Source organism: Camelus bactrianus, chromosome 16, assembly GCF_048773025.1.
Source record: "Camelus bactrianus isolate YW-2024 breed Bactrian camel chromosome 16, ASM4877302v1, whole genome shotgun sequence".
Taxonomy (NCBI): domain Eukaryota; kingdom Metazoa; phylum Chordata; class Mammalia; order Artiodactyla; family Camelidae; genus Camelus; species Camelus bactrianus.
In genome coordinates this window covers 9955812-9974946 of record NC_133554.1, presented here as the reverse complement: position 1 = coordinate 9974946, position 19135 = coordinate 9955812, and the positions used below count along the sequence as shown (strand labels likewise).

Sequence of the window (19135 nt, the reverse complement as noted above, 5' to 3'; positions counted from 1 at the left end):
GATAGTCTAGTTCTCTGGCTCAGTTCTGAGTCTTATCTCTAATTATATTGAATATGTTAAACAAAAATTTTAAACATAAAATTATTTTTTATTATTATTTTTCCTTCCAGTTTTATTAAGCTATAATTGACATACAGCACTGTATTGTAAGTTTAAGGTATATAGCATGATGATAACATATATAGCATGATGATTACCACAATAAGTTCTGTGAACATCTGTCATCTCACATACATACAAAATTCAAGAAATAGAAAAGAAATATTTTTCCTCTTGATGAGAAGTCTGAAGATTTACTGTCTTAACAAGTTTCATATATAATGTACAGCAGAGTTATATTTATCATGTTGTACATTATATTCCTAGTAATTATTTATCCTATAACTGGAAGTTGTACCTTCTGACTGCCTTCATTCAGTTCCCCCTCACTTTACCCCCTAGCCTCTGGTAACCACAAGTCTGATCTCTTCTTCTATGAATTTTAAACATAATCTTTTTAAAGTTTGTGTCCGATAATTCCATTATCTAGATCTTCTATGAAAATTGCGTATTTTTCCTTAGTTTCAGGTCAAGTTGCCGTGCCTTGTCATTATTGACCTGGTTATGTTTCACTGGAGAACAATACTACTGATTAATTAGAGGTCTCGGACAGTGACGTCTTTGGCCAGAGGATCTGTGCATTTGTTTGTGGGTAGGTGGCCAAGGAGCACTAGCAATCCCTGAGCATCTTATTCTAGTGAGGGAGTGTGAGGATTCAAAGCTGGGTTTCAGCTGCTGGGAGATTTTCTCATAATTCTTTGACTTCACCTTTAATTTTATGTTACTCTTTTGTGGCAACAATCCAAAGCCTACTGGTTTGCCAGACCATTTACCAACCTTAGAGGGCTTTGATGCTAGTTTTTGCCTCCTTAACCCTACAGGTGTTTTAAAAACTCTACTTAGCGTCTCAGCCTTCTTTCCTGGAACCATCAGTCATCTCCAGGGGAAAAGCAGCCCTGTTACCTCTCTTTGGAGTTCAGATACACGGTTTGCTGACTTTGAGCTCTCAGTCACCTAGAAGTTCTAGTTCTTTTCCATGTGAGTTGTTCAGCTAGATCTGCTGTTCACCCTGTTGCCAATTTTGCCACAATCTGAATTTCTCCTTTTAAATTAAATGCTGACTCTTATTACAACTTTATTTCATTTCATGTTGTTTCAGTCACCATCTGTGAATGTGTGTCTTTGGTTCCAGAGTTAGGCTTTGATTTTAACCATATATATTGAGGTCTTTGTCGTCATTTTCGTCTCCTTCAAATTTCTTTTGCTGTTTTACTTTTACCAATTGCAGGTTAAATAAAATGATTGAGGTTGGGAGACTGGGAGTTGAAGTTTTAGTTATAGATGTTTGGGGTAGGTAATGGCCATCTCATTGATTCTAAAGATCAGCCTGTGGGTTTATTTGACTTAGATGAAAGTGAAGAGGATGAAGATGATTTGTTGCAAAGGACTGGGAATTTCCTATCCACATCAGCCACTCCTCCTAAAGGAATCTTAAAAGTGAGAGTCAGTGAAACTGGACCTCTCTAGCTAATTACCTTTGAAATCCAATATGCTTCCCAGTTACAAATGTGTTGACTCCCTTTATCTGGGGGATTAAATGTGCTTGCTGTCATCTTGCCTTGATAAATATTTATGTTAGGTTTCTTCCTTTTGCAGAAGTGATGGATAAGATTAAATTATGTCCCCAGGAATCTTGGGAATCTGATTTGATTTCTCCTTTTGCATTTCTTGTCCTTTCTGTTGGTACCAGCCTAGTTTCTACTGCTGTCATCTCTCACCCAGTGCACTGCAGCTTTGTGACTAGACTCTCCATTTCCAAACTGCTCTTTCTACAGTAACCTGAGGGATCTTTGAAAAATAAAACATCATGTTGTGTCACTTTTCACTACTCTGAAAATTTGTGAATTCCTTACCCCAGTCTACACTGCCTTTCACACGATCTGGCTTCTGCCTGCATCTTCATCACATACCTTTCCTCTTATTCCTCACTCAGGCCACACAGGCCTTCTTTCTGTTTCTTGTACATGCCGACCCGTTTTTGCCTCTGAACTTTTGCTCTTACTCATTCTTCTGCTTGTCTGTTCTTCAGACACTGCCAGTGGCCAACTCATTCTTACCTTTCTGCTCAGATGACATCTAGAAATGTCTTTCCTGGCCATCCTATCTAAAGTGGCCTACTAGTTACCTTCTAATTCATCACTGTCTCTCTTGTTTATTGTGGTAACCAAGTGCGTACCCAGCACTTGCTTTGATTAAATATCAATGACCAGATTTCTCTCTGACACAGGTATTTTCCCCATTATAAAATGGTGGCATGTGTATTGGTGGAGAGGGGACCCTATTATGGTAAATTATTAGAGTGATTTTGTCTCCTCACCCTATGAAGATAATTCATTTAACTCCACATGGGGTGAATTCACCCCTGTTGAAAATGCAGTCACCATTTGTAAATTAATTACACATAAATAAAAAATAAGAATTAGTGAGTTCAAAAAAAACGTAATCACCATAAAAATTTAACTTCAGTGGTTTCAAACAAAACATATATATGATACTTTGTTTTCTATGTAATTGAATTTTTAATGCAGAGGAGAAAACCTGTGAAAACAGAAATAACTGAAAGTAGTCCAAATGACGCATGAACTCATCACCGCTTTAAACTATCAACCACGTACCCTGAGAGGAGAACACAAGCAACTGCCAACCGGAGAACCACGGGGATGCCTACCCAGTGCCTCTTACCTCTGTACCATGAATGCACAGATGCCGGAGTAGGAGTTTTAAGTAAAATTTCTCTGGACATAAAAGTCTCCCAACCCGAATGGATGTATGTTGGGGAAGTAACTATATTCTAAGGCCTTAATGATTTAATCCCTTTCTTTGAAAGATGGTAAAAATGGATTCTTTTACAGCAGAATGACTTGCTGGTTGTTAGCAGAGCTGTGTTCTTCTGGTTACCATTCCAGTGCACTTTGTTCTGCATTGCGAACTACTTTATAATGTTTTTTCTTATGCTTTAAAGAAAATAATGTTAACCTGTTTGAATTGATAAAATTCCAGTTTTATTTTTCTGTAGATGAAGAACTGCCAACACGCTAACACTGAACGTCCTACCACTGCTCGGGTCTCGTCTGTGCAGTACCACCCCCGTGCACAGGTTGTGATGGTCACTGGACTAGATGACGCTAAATCACTCTTTCAGGTGGGCATTTTTAAATGAAGACTTGTAGTGAGAAGTGTTTATACTCAGCATACAGGGTTTGTGGAAGTAAGCAAAAGGAATATTTTGTACTTCCTTATAGGTTGATGGAAAAACAAATCCTAAAATTCAGAGCATCTGTTTGGAAATGTTTCCAATCTTTAAGGCTTGTTTCAGTGCTAATGGAGAAGAGGTTTTAGCCACGAGCACTCACAGCAAAGTTCTTTATGTCTATGATATGCTGGCTCTGAAAGCTAATTCCTGTGCATCAAGGAAGAGGTAAGGTTTCTATTGAACTCATAACTGAGCCCTCCCCAGCCCCCTCCACCCTCCAGCCCACAGCCGAGTTCATTTAAGAGTACTTACAACCACTTCTTTTTTCCCTCCCCTTAGAATTCTTAAAAATAAGTTTGTTTGGTTTTAGTATTTGGAAAATGTTGTGTTGTTGGGATAATACGGTTGAATGAAAACAGTGAACTGACTTTTTTTTTAAAACATTTATTTTGGTGGGGGTAATTAGGTTTATTTATTTACTTATTTTTATGGCGGTGCTGGGGATTGAACCTAGGACTTTGTAATTGTGCCTGCTAAGCACATTCTCTACCATTGAGCTATATCCTTCCCCTTGAACTGACATTTTATTAAGCACTTAGGAGAAAAACCGTAATTTGAAAATAAATATTCTCCTAGACCAGAAAAGCAGTTGCAAATACTTGGCTGTAAATTAGCAAATTGCTACAGCAGAAAGAGCACGAGCCTGGGAGTTAGAAGACCTGGGTTCTAATCATTTCACTTTTCTCATCTTCAGGAAATTTGGAAACCTCCAGTTCTACGTTTGTTATAATAGAATTTTGGTTTACATTTAAAGGAAGTAAAGCACTGCTTTTGGAGGTTGTAATGTATTTTAAAGAATGAGCTAGTTAAAAAATACTTTTTTTATCAGATGAAAATGTATCTTTCCCTTGTGTTCTCCTACTGCTTTTACCACAAAATATAGAGACACCGTCATGAATCCTTTGGGAAGCAGAGTCACTGTAATGAAGCTGGTTGCGTTAACGTTATAAATCAGGGCGCTGGCGTGGGCATGGGCTGGCTCCATGGCGGTCTCGCTGTTGAGCTGCACATGTGTGGGGCGGTAAAGGACAGGTCTTGCTCTGTACAGCCTTTGTTCTACTAGTGGTTAAAAGTGAGTAAGGCCAATTATAGAGACATTTATGCTGTTTATTTTCAGTGTTTGTAGTCTTTTCTTTCCTGTGTTCCTGACACTTTTCAGTGATCCTTTTGAAATAGGTTCTTAATTTATCTATTTATGCTTTAAACCAGTGCTTTTCAAACATGAATGTGCATATAGATCACCTGGGGCTCTTGTTAACGTGCAGGTTTTGATTCCGTTGTTCTGAGGGGGGCCTGATTCTGCGTTTTAACAAGCTCTCGGATGGTGCTGATGCTGCTGAGCCACGGACCTCCCTTTGAGTTCACAACCTTAAACCATCTCCTCACATTGAAACAGAAAACAACGTGTAGTAGTTATCGCTCTTAAATAGTATTCCACTAATCGGGAGGAATGGGCTTTGGTCCTTCCTGCATTGCATCTTCCTGGGAAAAGCAGACCAGGGGTGGCTGAAATCTGGTAGTTACCGGTGTTCACTGTGGATCCACGGGTGTGCAGGGTTGTGTATTCGACCACCAGCTTCTTCTAAGACATGGCAGTTATCTTTCCCTTCTAATATTTTTCATCTTCTTACCTCAATAAGTATAGCTTGGTAATAATGATGATGATAATAATAGTAATGGTAAATCAAATGTATTTCTTTTTTGGTGATATGCTATTGAATATAATCTCAGTTTCTTGTTATTATAAAACACTGTAACTCAAGAAATTAATTAAGGACGGTAGAACAAGGATATACAAGCCTTATGTGTATGCAAACTCTTCATGCGCTGGACATGTTGAATGATGATTCTTGCCATCGCTGCATCTGCTTAAATTTTTACTTTTGTCTCACGGTATCAAAGAACTTCTAATTTTTGTCCATTCTGAGAAGAACGGACAAGAACTCCAGGTCAAGGGTATCTGCTTAAATTTTTACTTTTGTCTCACGGTATCAAAGAACTTCTAATTTTTGTCCATTCTGAGAAGAACGGAGAAGAACTCCAGGTCAAGGGTATGATCATGCCAGTATATGTCTTCCCAGGAAGCTGCATTCAGAGAACAGCACGTTGAGCCTAATAACCACAACCAGACAGCGTCCCTTTTCTGTTTATCTCAGAATTTGTTGCTAATGTTTGCTGATTTTACTTGTTTATAGAACCCATGAGAAATGTGTCCTTGCAATTTAATCAGCACCCTTTTAATTAACGTGTTGTTGTTGGACCAGTTGTTTGGACTAATCTCAAGTTCTGTTAAACTGAAGACTATTAATTTTGTGGGGTACCCAAACCCCCAAAGGATTGAGAATCTACTGCTGTGTCCCTGCTGTGAACTGGTCCGAGAGAGGCTAAGGCATAGGGATCTGTCCATGACCCGTCTGTGGTCCCAGCAGGATCCTAGTTTTCCGTTTACCATCAAGGCAGCTAAATAGCTTTGGTTGCTTCATTTAGCCTTGTGATTTTTTTTTTTCCTGGAACTTTTCATATTGAATTGTGTGCATTCTTTATGCGTTTTGGATGTGAACCCCTTATCAGACATACCATTTGCAAATACCTTCTCCCGTTCAGTAGGTTGCCTTTTCATTTTGTTGATGGTTTCCTTCACTGTGAAAAAGCTTTTAAGTTTCATTGGATGCCATTTGTTTATTTTTGCTCTTGTTGCCCTTACTTGAGGAGACATATCCAAAAAAGAATTGCTGGCTAAGACCAGTGTCAAATAGTGTACTGTCTGTTTTCTTCTGGGAGTTTTATGGTTTCAGGTCTTACATTTAGGACTTTAATCCAGTTTGGATTTATTTTTGTGGATGATATAAGAAAATGTTCTAATTTCATTGTTTTCCATGAAGCTGTTCAGTTTTCCGAGCACCGCTTATTGAAGAGATTGTCTTTTCCCCATTGTATATTCCTGCCTCCTATGTCACATTTGCCATATTTCTGCATGGGTTTATTTCTGGGCTCTCTATTCTGTTCCACTGATCTAGGTGTCTGTTTCTGTGCCAGCATCATACTGTTCTTTTTTTTTTTTTTAATGGAGGTAAATAGAACCCGGGACCTCGTGCATGCTAAGTGTGTGCTCTGCCAATGAGCTGTACCCTGCAGCTTTTTGTAGCTTTGTGGCATAGGCTGAAGTCAGGGACTGTGATACCTCCATCTCTGTTCTTTTTTCTCATGATTGCTTTGCCTGTTTGGGGTCTTTTGTGGTTCCATTCAAATGTTAGGATTCTTTGCTCTAGCTCTATGAAAAATGTCATGGATATTTTGATAGGGATTGCATTGAATCAGTAGATTGTTTTGGGTAGTGTGGACAATTTAACAATATTAATTCTTCTCATTTGTGAACATGGGATGTCTTCTCATGTATTTATACCATCCTCAATTTCCTTCATTGACGTCTTAGAGTTTTCAGAGTAGAGGTCTTTCATCTCATTGGTTAAATTGCTTCTTAGATATTTTATTCTTTTTGATGTGATTGTAAATAGAATTGTTTTCTTGATTTCTTTTTTGGATAGTTCATTATTAGTGTATAGAAAAGCAAAAGATTACTATATATTAATGTTGTATTCTGCACTATTACTGAATTCATTTATTAGTTTTAATAGTCTAGAAGATACCCTGTGTCTTCTGATTGGAGCATTTTGTCCATTGACATTTGAAGTGATTATTGATAGGTAGGTACTTACTGCCATGTTGTTGTTTTCTGGTTGTTTTTGTGTTTCTTCCCTGTTAATTTCTTTTTCTTTTAGTTTCATTCCTTACGGTTTATTTCTTTAGGGTTATGTTTGGGTTCCTTTCTGTCTAATTTTTGTGTATCTATTGTAGGTTTTCGATTTGTGTTTACCATGGAGTTCATGTGTGTCTACCTATAACTATAGCTACTTGCTTTAAGTGGACAGTCATTTAAGTTCAGGCACATTCTGAAGGGTCTACATGTTCACCCCCCAACCACATTTTGTGTCCTTGATGTCATATATAACATGTCAGTGTGATGGCAAACAGAATCTTGATGCCCACCCCTTACCTATTATTGTGGTTATAGTTCATTTTACAGCTTCAGTCTTATAACCATCATACTAGCTTATTTAAATGATTAATCCACTGCTTTTCCTATATATTTGCCTTTACCATTGAGATTTTTCTCTTTCTTTATTTTCTTACTTCCTGTTACAGCCTTCTCTTTTTCACTTAAAGAAGACCCTTTAACATTTCTCATAAGGTCAGTTTAGTGGTGATGAACTCTTAGTTTTTGCAGTCTGGGAAACTCTTTATTCCTCCCTCAATTTTGAATGATAACCTCTCTTGGTAGTGCATCCTAAGTTGAAGGTGTTTGTTTGTTTGTTTGTTTTTAGCATTTTAAATACATTATGCCACTCCTTTCTGGCTTGCAAAGTTTCTGGTGAAAAGTCAGCTGATAGCCTTATGGATGTGACTGAAAATTCTCTTTTAATTTTTAACTTCTACCATTTTAATTACATGTTTTGGTGTGGGTCTCTTTGAGTTCATCTTATTTGGGACTCTCTGTGCTTCCTATACCAGGATATCTGTTTCCTTCTTTGGGTTAGGGAAGTTGTTGGCCATGATTTCATCAAATACATTTTAGACCCCTTTCTTTTTTCTCCTCTGGGACTTTTATAATGTGAATGTTAGCATGGCTGATGTCGTCCCAGAGGTCCCTTAGACTATCCTTATTTTTTAAGATGTGTTTTTCTTTTTACAGCTCTGAATGGGTGATTTACATTTTTCTGTTTTTCAGATCACTTATGCGTTCGTCTGTGTCACCTAATCTACTGTTAATTCATTTAGTGTATTTTTTGTTTCTGTTAGTGTATTCTTCTGCTCTGTCTCATTCCTTTTCAGTATTTTCTAGTTCTCTGTTGAAATTCTCACTGTATTCACCTATTCTTTTCTTGCTTTCAGTGGTCACTTTTATTACTATTGCTTTGAACTGTTTATCAGGTAAATTATCTCTGCTTCAAATTAGGGTTTTTTTTTCTCCTGGGTTTTATCTTGTTCTTTCATTTGACATATATTCCTTTGTTTTCTCATTTTGTTTAACTTTCTCTGTATTTTATATTTATGAAATCGGGTGAAACAGCTGCCTGTCCTGGTCTTGAAGGCTTGTCCTTGTGTGGGAACATCTCTGTGCAGCCTGCCTGTGCCCAGAGGCTTTGGTGTGAGAACTGGATCTGAAGTAAGCAGGGGCCATAGTTTCTCCTGGGGTGTGCTGGCAGCCGCTGCCTTGATGGGGGGTAGGGCTGGAGTTGGAGGGGAGAGCTGAGCCAGATGTGAGCTGTGGCTTCTCCTAGCTTGTAGTCCTATCAGGGATGGGCCCAGAGCCCAAGGGGCTGGAGCAGGAGCCCTGAGGGAGTTGGGCTTCTCCCCAGTGTGATGGCAGCCTCTGCCTTGGTTGGGGGTGTGGCTCGGGCCAGAGGGCTTGGGGCTATATTTCTGTGCTGGTTCTACCTGTCCCCGCCGTGTGGATGCCTTGGTTGTGGTGCAGTCAGGGCTGAGATGTTGGAGCTGCATTACTGAGCTGTCTCCTTCCCTGGTGCATGCGTGCACGTGCATCATGGTAATGGTGTCTCCTCCTTGGCTAGAGGCATGGCCGGGCCTGAGCTGGCTCTGCTTCTTCCCCAGTGTGCACACGCATGTGCATGCTGGGAACGGCGGTCTCCACCCTGGCTAGTGGCAGGGCCTGGCCGAGCCAGCTCTGCTCCCTCCATGGTACGTACATACACCGGCAATTGTGGGCTCTGCTCTGGCTAGAGGCAGGGCTGGGGCCTGACCTGGCTCTGCTCCTTCCCTGGTGAGAACGTGTGCATTGGCAGTGGTGGCCTTCTTCTCAGTGGGGGGCAGTGGCCGAGCAGGATGTGCTGGAGCCAGAGCCTGGTGTGTGCTGAGGGACCTGCTGGGGTGGTCCTGGCAGGCTGGCCAGAGCACAAGGCAGTTTTCTATCTGCTACTGGGCCTGGGATCCAGCAAGTGTGTGCATAAGTCCTTCAAGAGCAGTCTCAGCTTATTCCAGCCCTCTGGTAAGCCCTTCTTGGTTTTCAAACCAGATAAAGGGGCTTATCTTCCTGATGTTGGACCCTAAGGCTTGGTTTACTTAATATGTGGCTTGAATCCATTGATCCCCAGGGAGGATCCCTGAGCCGCTCCTCTCTGGCTCACCCACCAGGCGTGTGGGTTCTTAATAGATTGCTTCTCTTCCCCTCCTATCAGACTCCATGTGGTTCTTTCCTTACACCCTTGGTGGTAGAAGAGTCATTCTGCTCATTTTTGGATCATTATCACTGAGACTTGTTCTGTATGTATTTGTCATTTTGATTGATTAATGGGGGAGGTGAGCTCAGGGTCTTCCTCCTCTGCCATATTGATCCTGCCTCACCAGAGAAGGATTTTAAAGAGTTGTTATAACTCTTTTAACTCTCTGCCAATCCCAGATAAACCCATCTTTGTTGGAGAAACATCTGGTGGTCTGTCTCAGATCAATAGCCCAATGGCAAACAAGGAGAATAAACAGATGTGTCTGTTTATGTGTCTGAAATAAAGGAAAACATGTGACCAATGAGTAAAATTATGTAGAATCTCAGCAGAAAAATTAAAAATAAAAAATAAAAAAATAGAATTTATAGAACTGAAAATTATAATTACTTGGAATAAGAATACACTGGTCTTTACTGTTTTAACTTCCATTATTCAGTGGCATCTTGGAGGTAAACCCCATAGCACCATATAGGACCTAATAGACCGTAAAAAACTATTTGTTGAAGTGGAATTAGTCATAAACCTGCCCTCTGGAGCTACTCAGGATAAATATAACCCCTTTGATAGTAGGAAGATTCTAAATATTAGAAAGTCACAACCGTCACATATTTCTGTGATTGTTGCTTTTGAACAGTGACCATTGGAGGAGAGATGGATATGTATGTCTCAGAGGACCTGTTGTCCCTTCTGTCACCCAGATTTTCCTCATTGTTTGTTTCTGTTTGAGATGCTGGTCAGATGCTTCCATTTGCATCTGTAGGTGATGGGAAATGAATAGCCAGAAGTTGGTAAAGGATCCAGGACATGGTCCCTTTCAGTCTGAGCTCGATAGGCAGCGGGCCATTGTGGTTGAGAGCATAGATTATGGAGCCAGACCACCTGGGTGTGAATCGTAGCATCACCACGTACTGTGTGACCATGGGCAGCTATTTAACTTTCCTAGGTCTGCGGTTCCTCATGTATAAAATCGGGATAACAATAATACCAATAAGGGAAACTAATATTTTTAAAGCGTGAAAAAAATTAATAAAGGGAAACCTCAATTAAATAGTCGACAGAACAGAATGGGGCGCTCTCTTCCCTTGCCACGATAACAGAGCCTAACCAGGAAGAAGAAAGAGTTCTCTTCTTTCCAGCCAAGAGCTCAGCCATTGAAAAGCCGTGGACTCTTTGCTCACTGTAGCCCTCCCAACTTCCTTTTCCTCTCTATAAGAGTGTTCTCCATCCCTTGTCATGTGGGGACTTGCACATGGTTCACCATGGTTGCAGACCCCAGATTGCAATTCTCTGGCAATCCCAGATAAACCCATCTTTGTTGGAGAAACATATGGTGGTCTGTTTGTCTCAGGTCAATAGCCCAATGGCACACAAGGAGAATAAACAGATGTGTCTGAACAGACAGATAGAAAGGGTGATAAAGAGAAACTGCCAAAGAGGTCATGGCTGGGGACTTTCCAGAAGTGGAAAAAAAAAAAAAATCCTTAGATTAGGAAAAAAAAATCTCACCACATCCTAAGCGTGGTGAAAAAACAAACAAACAAACAAATCTATACTCATTTCACATGTTAGTGAAACTTCAGAGCATCAAAGATCAAGAAAAAAAAAATTAGTTCCAGAAAACAAGGAATAAGAATATGACATCAGAGTCTTCATCAGCAACACTGGAAGCCAGAAAACAATAAAACAATATTTTCAAAGGGATAAAGGATAACAAAGTTGGACCTACAGTTGTGAACACAGCAATTCTGTCCTTGGAGAGTAATGGTAGATTAAGTACATTTTCAGACATCATTTGAAAGAAAAAGTGAATCTAGAAAGATGCAGTGGGTTGGAATAAGAAATAGTGAGCAAGTAAATCAGCTAAATATATTGGCAAATCTAAACAACCATCATTAATGTTATTGTGTTTAGTTCCTGGTGCCAAAATTTGGGATCACAAGAATGTGGGAGCGGGGAGGGAAGAGCACGGAGGGCAGGCAAGAGTACCGTGTATCAGATGCTGCTGTGTCTCCACTCATGTCCTCTCAGCTTCTCCTCCAATTTCAGCCAAAGCTCTAGCCAAGTCTTCCCAGGGGCTCAAGTGAAACACACTTGAAGTTTCTGCTCCAGGACTTCTGGAGTTAAGACCTCCAGGGGCGGCCCTTAAACAGAGGGGATGGGAGCTGTTGGATGAGTACTTCTACCGCTAACTCTTCACAATTTTGGAGAAGCCTTCTGTAGGCTTTGCAGAAGGTCCCCACCAGAACTGAGCCCAAATCGCCCATGGCAGAGACCTCAGTATCACACTCAGAGTGGCTTTCTCTCCGTCCCTCACTCTGCCCGCCCCTCTCTCCAGCTTCCTGCCAAGACCTCCCAGATCAACCGCCTAACACTCGAGACCTTATCACAAGCTTTGCTTTCAAGAGGACTCTGAGCTAGGACACTAAGGCTGTTGTCTTCCTCATGGTCACAGAGGTGCAGATTGCTTGTTTACTGAGATATAGTTTACATCCATTAAATAAATTCCATGGTTGTAAAGTCAGTGGTTTTAAATACATCCACCAGAGTGTACAACCATCCCCACTATCTAATTTCAGAACATTTTCATTGCTCCAAGCAGAAATCCTGTCCCCATTAGTAGTCAGTCCCCAATTCCGCCACTAATCTACTTCCTGTTTTTATGGATTTGCCCATTCTGGACATTTCATAGACATGGAATCACATAACACATGGTCTTAAGTGACTGGTTTCTTCCATTGGCATGTCTTCAAGGTTCATCCATGCAACATACATTGTGGTCCTTCATTCCTTTTTATGGCAGAATGATGTTCCATTGCATGGCAGAGCAAAACATGGAAGGCGGGCTTAAGTTGCAAGATAGTTTAATAGTCAAGAAGCAGTACCACAGGCGTGTCCATTTAGAAATACAGGAGTAAATATTTTAAAAATCAGTTACAAAGGAAGTAAGAAAGTGATTGCCCGTGGGGAAGAAGAAACAGAAAGAAAGGAACAACATACAGATATTTTCCTAAACAAACCTCAAATGAAACTATCTCATTCTTTAAAGTATATACACATATAACCAATTGAAATAAAAACTAAAATAAGAAAAAAAAGGAAAAAAGCATGATAAATAGAAAATACAAAATAAGATATCAAACTAAGTCTAAATATATCCATCACAGTACATTTAAATTGCTTAACTTTATCTATTAAGAAAACTAAGCCTTTCAAAATGGATAAAATCCAATCATGTTGTATTGTTAGAGACACACCTAAAAAACAACTAGAATATGGAAATACTGACATAGGAAGGATGGACAAAAATATCCTTCCCAGGCAAGTACAAAAGAAAGAGGAAAGTTGGTGTGGCAATAGTGATGTCAGACAAACTAAAACTAGGGACGAAAGGCATTAAGAGTAAGATGGATATTTCATACTAGTAAAATGGACAATCCATTAATGAGATTCAGCAGTCATGAACATGTCCATCATGTTTTTTTTTTATTGTGGTACAAAACACTTAACATAAAATTTATCACCTTAACCATTTCTCAGTGTACACTTCAGTAGAGTTAAGGATATTCATATTGTGCAACCATCACCACCATCCATCTCCAGAACTCTTTCCTCTTGCAAAACTGAAACTGTAACCCATTAAACAATAACTCCCCATGTCCCCACCCCCTCTAGAAACTACCCTGGACACCATCGTTCTATTTTCTGTCTCTGAATTTGACTACTCTAAGTACCTTATATGAGTGGAATCATACAATATTTGTCTTTTTGTGACTGGTTTATTTCACTTAGCATAATGTCCTCAAGGTTCATCCATGTTACAGCATATGTCAGAATTTCCTTCCTTTTTAAGATTGAATGATATTCCATTTGTTGTATGTATGTACCACACTTTGTTTATCCACTCTCTGTCCATGGACACTTGGGTTGCTTCTACCTCATGGCTATTGTGAATAATGCTGCTATGAATATGAGTATGAATGAGTCAATCAGTAATCAATCAACAGCCATTTATCGACCCCTCACCATTGGCTAGGCACGGCTCCAGGTTCGGGGGTTACAGCAGTGAACATCCTGAACTGGGGAGGCTTATGCTTTAGGGGCGGCAGTCAATATGCACACAAATGGCACAGTCACATGACGGCAGGTGCTGGTTGATGAAGATGAACTCAGGCCATGATGGTTCACAGAGACTGTAGTGAGCTGGGGGCTGCTTTAGCCAGGGGGTTGGTCTGAGAAAGCCTGTTCAAAGAAGGTGAAATTTGTGTCGAGACCTGAAAAGTAAGAAGGTAGCTAAGACCCGTGGAGGAAACATTCCAGGCAGAAGCAGCAGGAGCAAAAAAGCCCAAGCGTGGACTCAATCTGGAGCGTTAAAGAAGACAGGATATTGAGGCTGGAGAGTAGCACAGAGGTGGGCAGAGGCTTGAGGACAGAGAGGGAACCAGGCCAGGAGTTGGGGTGGTGGGACGAGTTGGGGCGGGGCTGTGCGTGGGGGCGGGGCTATGTGCAGGGGCGGGGCCTGTAGGCTGGGCCAGGCTAGGGTTGCCTTGAGGGCAATGGTGCAGGTAAGGGAGCTCTGCAAGGTTTCAAGCAAGGAGAGGACATGAGTTGCTTTACTGCCACGTAGAAGGTGGATTTTAACGGGGTCAGAGGTGTGGTGGGGACTGGAGTTAGGCGTGCACTTAACAGCACTGAAGTAGGGAACGCAGAAACCTGTAGAACCACAAGGAGAAGCTGAGAAATCTATTAATCACAGTGGGGAATTTTAACCTCTGGATGAAGGAGTGCCTCTCTCAGCCCCGCCCCTGTCGCCCTGCAGTTCCCACTTTCTCCCAAGCCCTCTGTCGCCATGCCCCTCCCACCATGCCTCACCCCACCTCTTCGCATCACCTCCCTTTTCTTCCCAGAGCCTTCTGGCCCCTCCCGGCACCTGAATGTCACTGCCAGATCCTCCAGGCCTACTCCAGGCCCTAACATCCTTCCAATGACTAGCCCCCATCCCCAGCTCTCCTGGCCTCTTCCAGGTTCTCCCGATTTACCTCTTCCCTTCCATGTCCCCCACTCACCTCCACAACATTTCTCTTATTCCACCCTGTCTGGAATCTCAGCTCCTTCTAGGTTCCAGTCTCTCTCTGGCAACTCAGATTCCCAAATCATCCCCAGTTCTATTTCATGCAGGTCCCCTAGTCCCTTCCTAACCCTCCCAGACACTCAGTCTTTTAATACCTTCAGCCCCCAGTCCCACCAACTTCCTCCCATTTCCCACACTCCCTGCTGACCCTCCCCTTTGGTCTAGACTGGTTGGAGACTCGTTTTCTAGTTCCTCCCCTGGGACAATGAGCAGATTACTTTGCACCCCTCAAAAGGGCCGTTACACTGAGGCCCTTGGTTTGCCAGAAATGAGTAAAACACAAACAAGGTTTAATGCCACCTCCAACTACCCCTGGACCCAGTGAGGAGGAAAGGCGAGGTCCCCCAGGCCCACTTCCATTTCCTACCCCAAGCAGGATGGGAGCATACAGACTATAGGTTGGGGGCAGGGCCCAACCTGGCAGCCAGGGGAGGGTCCCAGCAGCTGTCACCACACAGACCCAGCCAGAGCATGGAGCCTGCTGCAGCAGGTGGTCAGGGAGCCGGGACCAGAGGGCTCTGTTTTTGGAAGGGTTGTGATTTATCAAGATGCCTAGCCCTGGCTACGCCCCTTCCCATCCATCCTGTCATCACTCAGTTCCTCAAAACTCCCAGCTCCTCCAGCCCTTCCCAGAACCCCCAGGCCTCCTAGCCCCAGCCCTCCTCGCAGTCCCTCTGGTCCTCCACAGGGCTTCCGAGACTCTCCTCCAACTCCATTTCCCCCAGTCCCCTGTACCTCCACTTGGGACAAGGCTAGGGACAAGGAAATCATGGCTTCATGTGTTCTCTGTACAAGGCAGACAGCAGAATAGACACTCCCAGGGGTTGGGTAAAGGGGGAGTTTTTGTTTAAGGGGTTTCTGTTTGGGAAAATGAGACAGTTCTGGAGACAGATGGTAGGGATGGTTGCATAACATTGTGAATGCACTTAATGCCACCTGTAGTTAAATGCTTAAATGCTTAAAATGGTAAGAGCTGTGTGTGTTTTATCACAATGTTAAATTTTTAAATATTTTCCTCTGTGTACAAGAAACAGCTGCTGGCCACTCCCAACCCCACCCAGTCTTCTCCAACTTCCTCTAGTTGCTATTTTGCCCCATCCCTTTCCCCAGGTCTTCCCTGTCCCAGCTCAGCTAAGTCCCCTCCATTCTCCTGGTCCCCCAGCCTCCACAGCTCTCGCTTCCCTCTTATTTTCCCCATTCCTTCCATGACCTCCAGCCCCTCTGAACCCTCCTCCTGCTCTATTCGCTCCCACTATCCCCAGTACCCCTCGATCCCATCGGTTTTTCTCCGCCTGTAAGACACCCTCCCAGTGCTTTCCAGCCCCATCTGCATCGCATCTACCCCTCAATCCAAAAGAATCTGTCTGCCACTCCCCTCCCCAAGTCCCACTCAATCACCCTAATTTATTGGTCAAAATTTTTGATGCATCCCAGGATTTTTTTTTTCCATCTCTGGGCTTGTGTGAGTTAGGAACTATGATGGAAACCTGCCTGCAGTGGTTTAAGCAAGCGTCACAGGATGTGAGAAGGGGACCCGCCTGGTCTGAGTATTGACAAGGATCTCAGGACAACAGGTGCCAATGATTCCCACATTCCAGAGTGCCGTAGGACTCCCAGAGCAGGACTTGCAAAGGAGGTGGTTGAGAACCAGTTTTGTGACCCTCAGCTGATCACCTGCTTTGAGCTCACAGAACAGATTGGAGAGGCCAAAAGGTGTTAAAAAAATTAGACGTAGGCTTTCTTTGGAGAGACTTACACAGTAATTCCCATCCCCAACCCCCATGCCCAGCTGTGGGGAAGAGGTGGGCTTGTCTCCCCCCTACCAGTCAGAAGGCTCATACACATACAGTCAGTTAGAGATAGGCCAGGACCTGGGACCCTCTACTGAAGTGCTTGCACTTGCACGTGCACAAACCTCTCCTCAAGCAGCAGAATACGAAGAAACTATTAGGGACTAAAAAAGCTGTACCCGTGCAGTTAGCGCAATTATGAACATCAAGATACAGAAAGGCCATATGCCAAGTACCACTTCTGAGGAGCTGGGAGCAAAAACAGGGGACTGCCCGTGATCCCTGCACACGGCACCGCCAAGGGGGTGGGCAGGCAGCCTAAGCTGAGCCCGCCCCACATTGTTACCCAACTGAAGGAGCCAGCTTGCCCCTCCTCAAGCAAGGAAACCTGGTACTTGTTTCCACTCCCTCCTGCTTGCAGCACGTGTCCCAGGAAAGCCTTGCCTGAATTCCTCGTCCAGCTGCTTTTCAATTTCTGTTGATTAAAGAGTCCAGGGACCTGAGTTGGTAACAAATTGATTTTCAGCAAAGGTTGGAAAGTGAAAGGGATCGTCTTTTCTACAAATGGCATTGGAATCACTGGATACCTATATGCAAAAAATAAAATGAACCTTGACCTGTACCTCACACCAACCCCCCAAATTAATTCAAAATTCATCATGGACCTATCTATAAGAGCTAAAACTATAACACTTCTAGAAAATAACAGGACAAAATCTTTGTGATTCTGGGTTAGGCAAGGATTTCTTAGATAGGAAACAAAGGCAAAATAAGGAACAGAATTTCATCAGAAATAAAAACTTCTGATCTTTAAAAGATGTCATTAAGAAAAATGAAAAGACCAGGCACAGACTGGGAGAACATATTTGCAAACACATTTATCTGGTAAAGAGCTCCAATATAGAATGTACCAGGAAGTTTTAAAACTCAATAAGAACAGTTTACTTTTTTTAATGGGCAAAAGATTTGAACAGACACTTCACCAAAGAAGATTGGTGAATGGATAACGGGCAAATAAAATGATGTTCAATATCTTTAGACCTTACGGAAATGCAAATTAAAACCACATGAAACGGAAGTGAGGGACCGGGCCAGCTGGCAGTTACAGCGTTGAGAGGCTGTGCAGAGCGAGTGGAAGGTGAAAGCCGGAGGGCTTGGAGCTCAGCTAAAGGACAGTATTCCAGTCCCTGAACTTTCAGCAACTGGACCTTCTGAAAGTCATGATCTTCTTCAGGAAGATTTTTCTTCTGGGAAAAATGAACTTTTGCCCTGTCAGACATCCTCTTGCATTATCAGACAAAAATTTCCAGCTCAACCAAGAAAAAAGTGAATTTTTTCCCACACTGAGAAACAAACAGGGTCTATTTACGTTATTAAAATTACAAATGGAATTCAAAGCAATGCGGCAGGCTCTGCGTCTTCCATTTCATCCAAGCTCAGACCTTTCACTGGGTATTTTGAGGGGTAATGATGAGACTGTTGGATTGGAAGATATATTTAATGACACATCACACAGTGAACTGATGGGAGAGCTGCACTTGACAGTGGAATATAAACTCAGTTTACTGGGATTCAGTGTGCTGTTTATGAAAATAGAGGGGATGCATCTTGTTTATATTTGTTTTTTACTATAATTTCATGTGCACAACATTAAGAGTACAGACATATGGGGGGAAAAAACCCACATAAAATACCACTATACACATACACTAGGGTGGCTACATTAAAAAAAAAAAAGCCAACAATACTATGTGTTGCCAGGAATATAGAGCAACTGGAACTTTAATTCATTGCTGGTGGGAATGCAAAATGATAGTCACTCTGGAAAATAATTTGGTAGTTTTTTTTTTTAAATCAAGTTAACCATACACTTACAATATGACCCAGAAATTCCACTCTTCGATACTTATTTAAGAGGAATAAAAGCACATATCCACACAGAGACGTGTATACACGTTTATAGCAGCTATATTCATAATGATAAAAATTTGGAAACCTAATTCTAGCATTGGGTGAATAAGTAAACTGTAGTGTCTAGATAAAATGAACACTACTCAGTGATAAAGAGAAAAATTAGTAATACAAGCAAAGATATGAATGGTTCGCAAAGACTATACTAAGTGAGAGAAATCAGATATGAATGAGTGTATGTTGTGTGATTCCATTTATAATATGTAAATCCTTAAAACACGATTCCTTTGGAGAAGGAAAACGGATCAGGATAGAAATCAGATTGGTGGTTGCTAAGGGCCAGAGGTAAGAGGTGAGGCAAAGGACACAACGAACCATTTTAGTCGACAGACATGTTCTTTATCCTGATTGTGGTGCTGGTAAGTGGTGGTAGATAGTAACATTGGTGAATTTTACTTCATGTAAATTTTATCTTAATGAATCTGATTTTAAAAATAGATTGCATGACAGACTTGCTGGCTACCACTGGTCTTGACAGTAAAGTGAAGGCAGTTTGCTGCACTGGAAACTGGTTCCCCTAAAATCTGTTGGGAGGAAAAGACGTGTGACTGTTTGCTGTGTACCAGACATGAGCTGTGGCAGAGGAAGCGGCATA

At 41.9% G+C, this 19135-nt stretch overlaps 1 protein-coding gene and 1 pseudogene across 11 annotated transcripts in view; both read left to right on the top strand.

Annotated features, from left to right (window-relative positions):
• Positions 1-19135, top strand: part of LOC141573587 (U3 small nucleolar RNA-associated protein 18 homolog) — a 31761-nt gene that overhangs the window by 8529 nt on the left and 4097 nt on the right. For 2 of the 11 annotated variants that reach the window (XR_012499416.1, XM_074342538.1), the window contains 4 exons: positions 562-691; positions 2628-2866; positions 3116-3241; positions 3342-4462. Coding sequence is in view for 2 of the 11 variants with exons in the window: in XM_074342538.1 (XP_074198639.1) it covers positions 562-596 (35 nt within the window). In the remaining 9 variants the exon portion in view is untranslated. Of the gene's footprint in view, positions 1-561; positions 692-2627; positions 2867-3115; positions 3242-3341; positions 13408-19135 lie in introns of those variants that run through there. The other 9 variants (XR_012499415.1, XR_012499419.1, XR_012499420.1 and 6 more) reach the window with 7 other exon arrangements.
• Positions 17684-18555, top strand: LOC141573589 (proteasome maturation protein pseudogene; annotated as a pseudogene).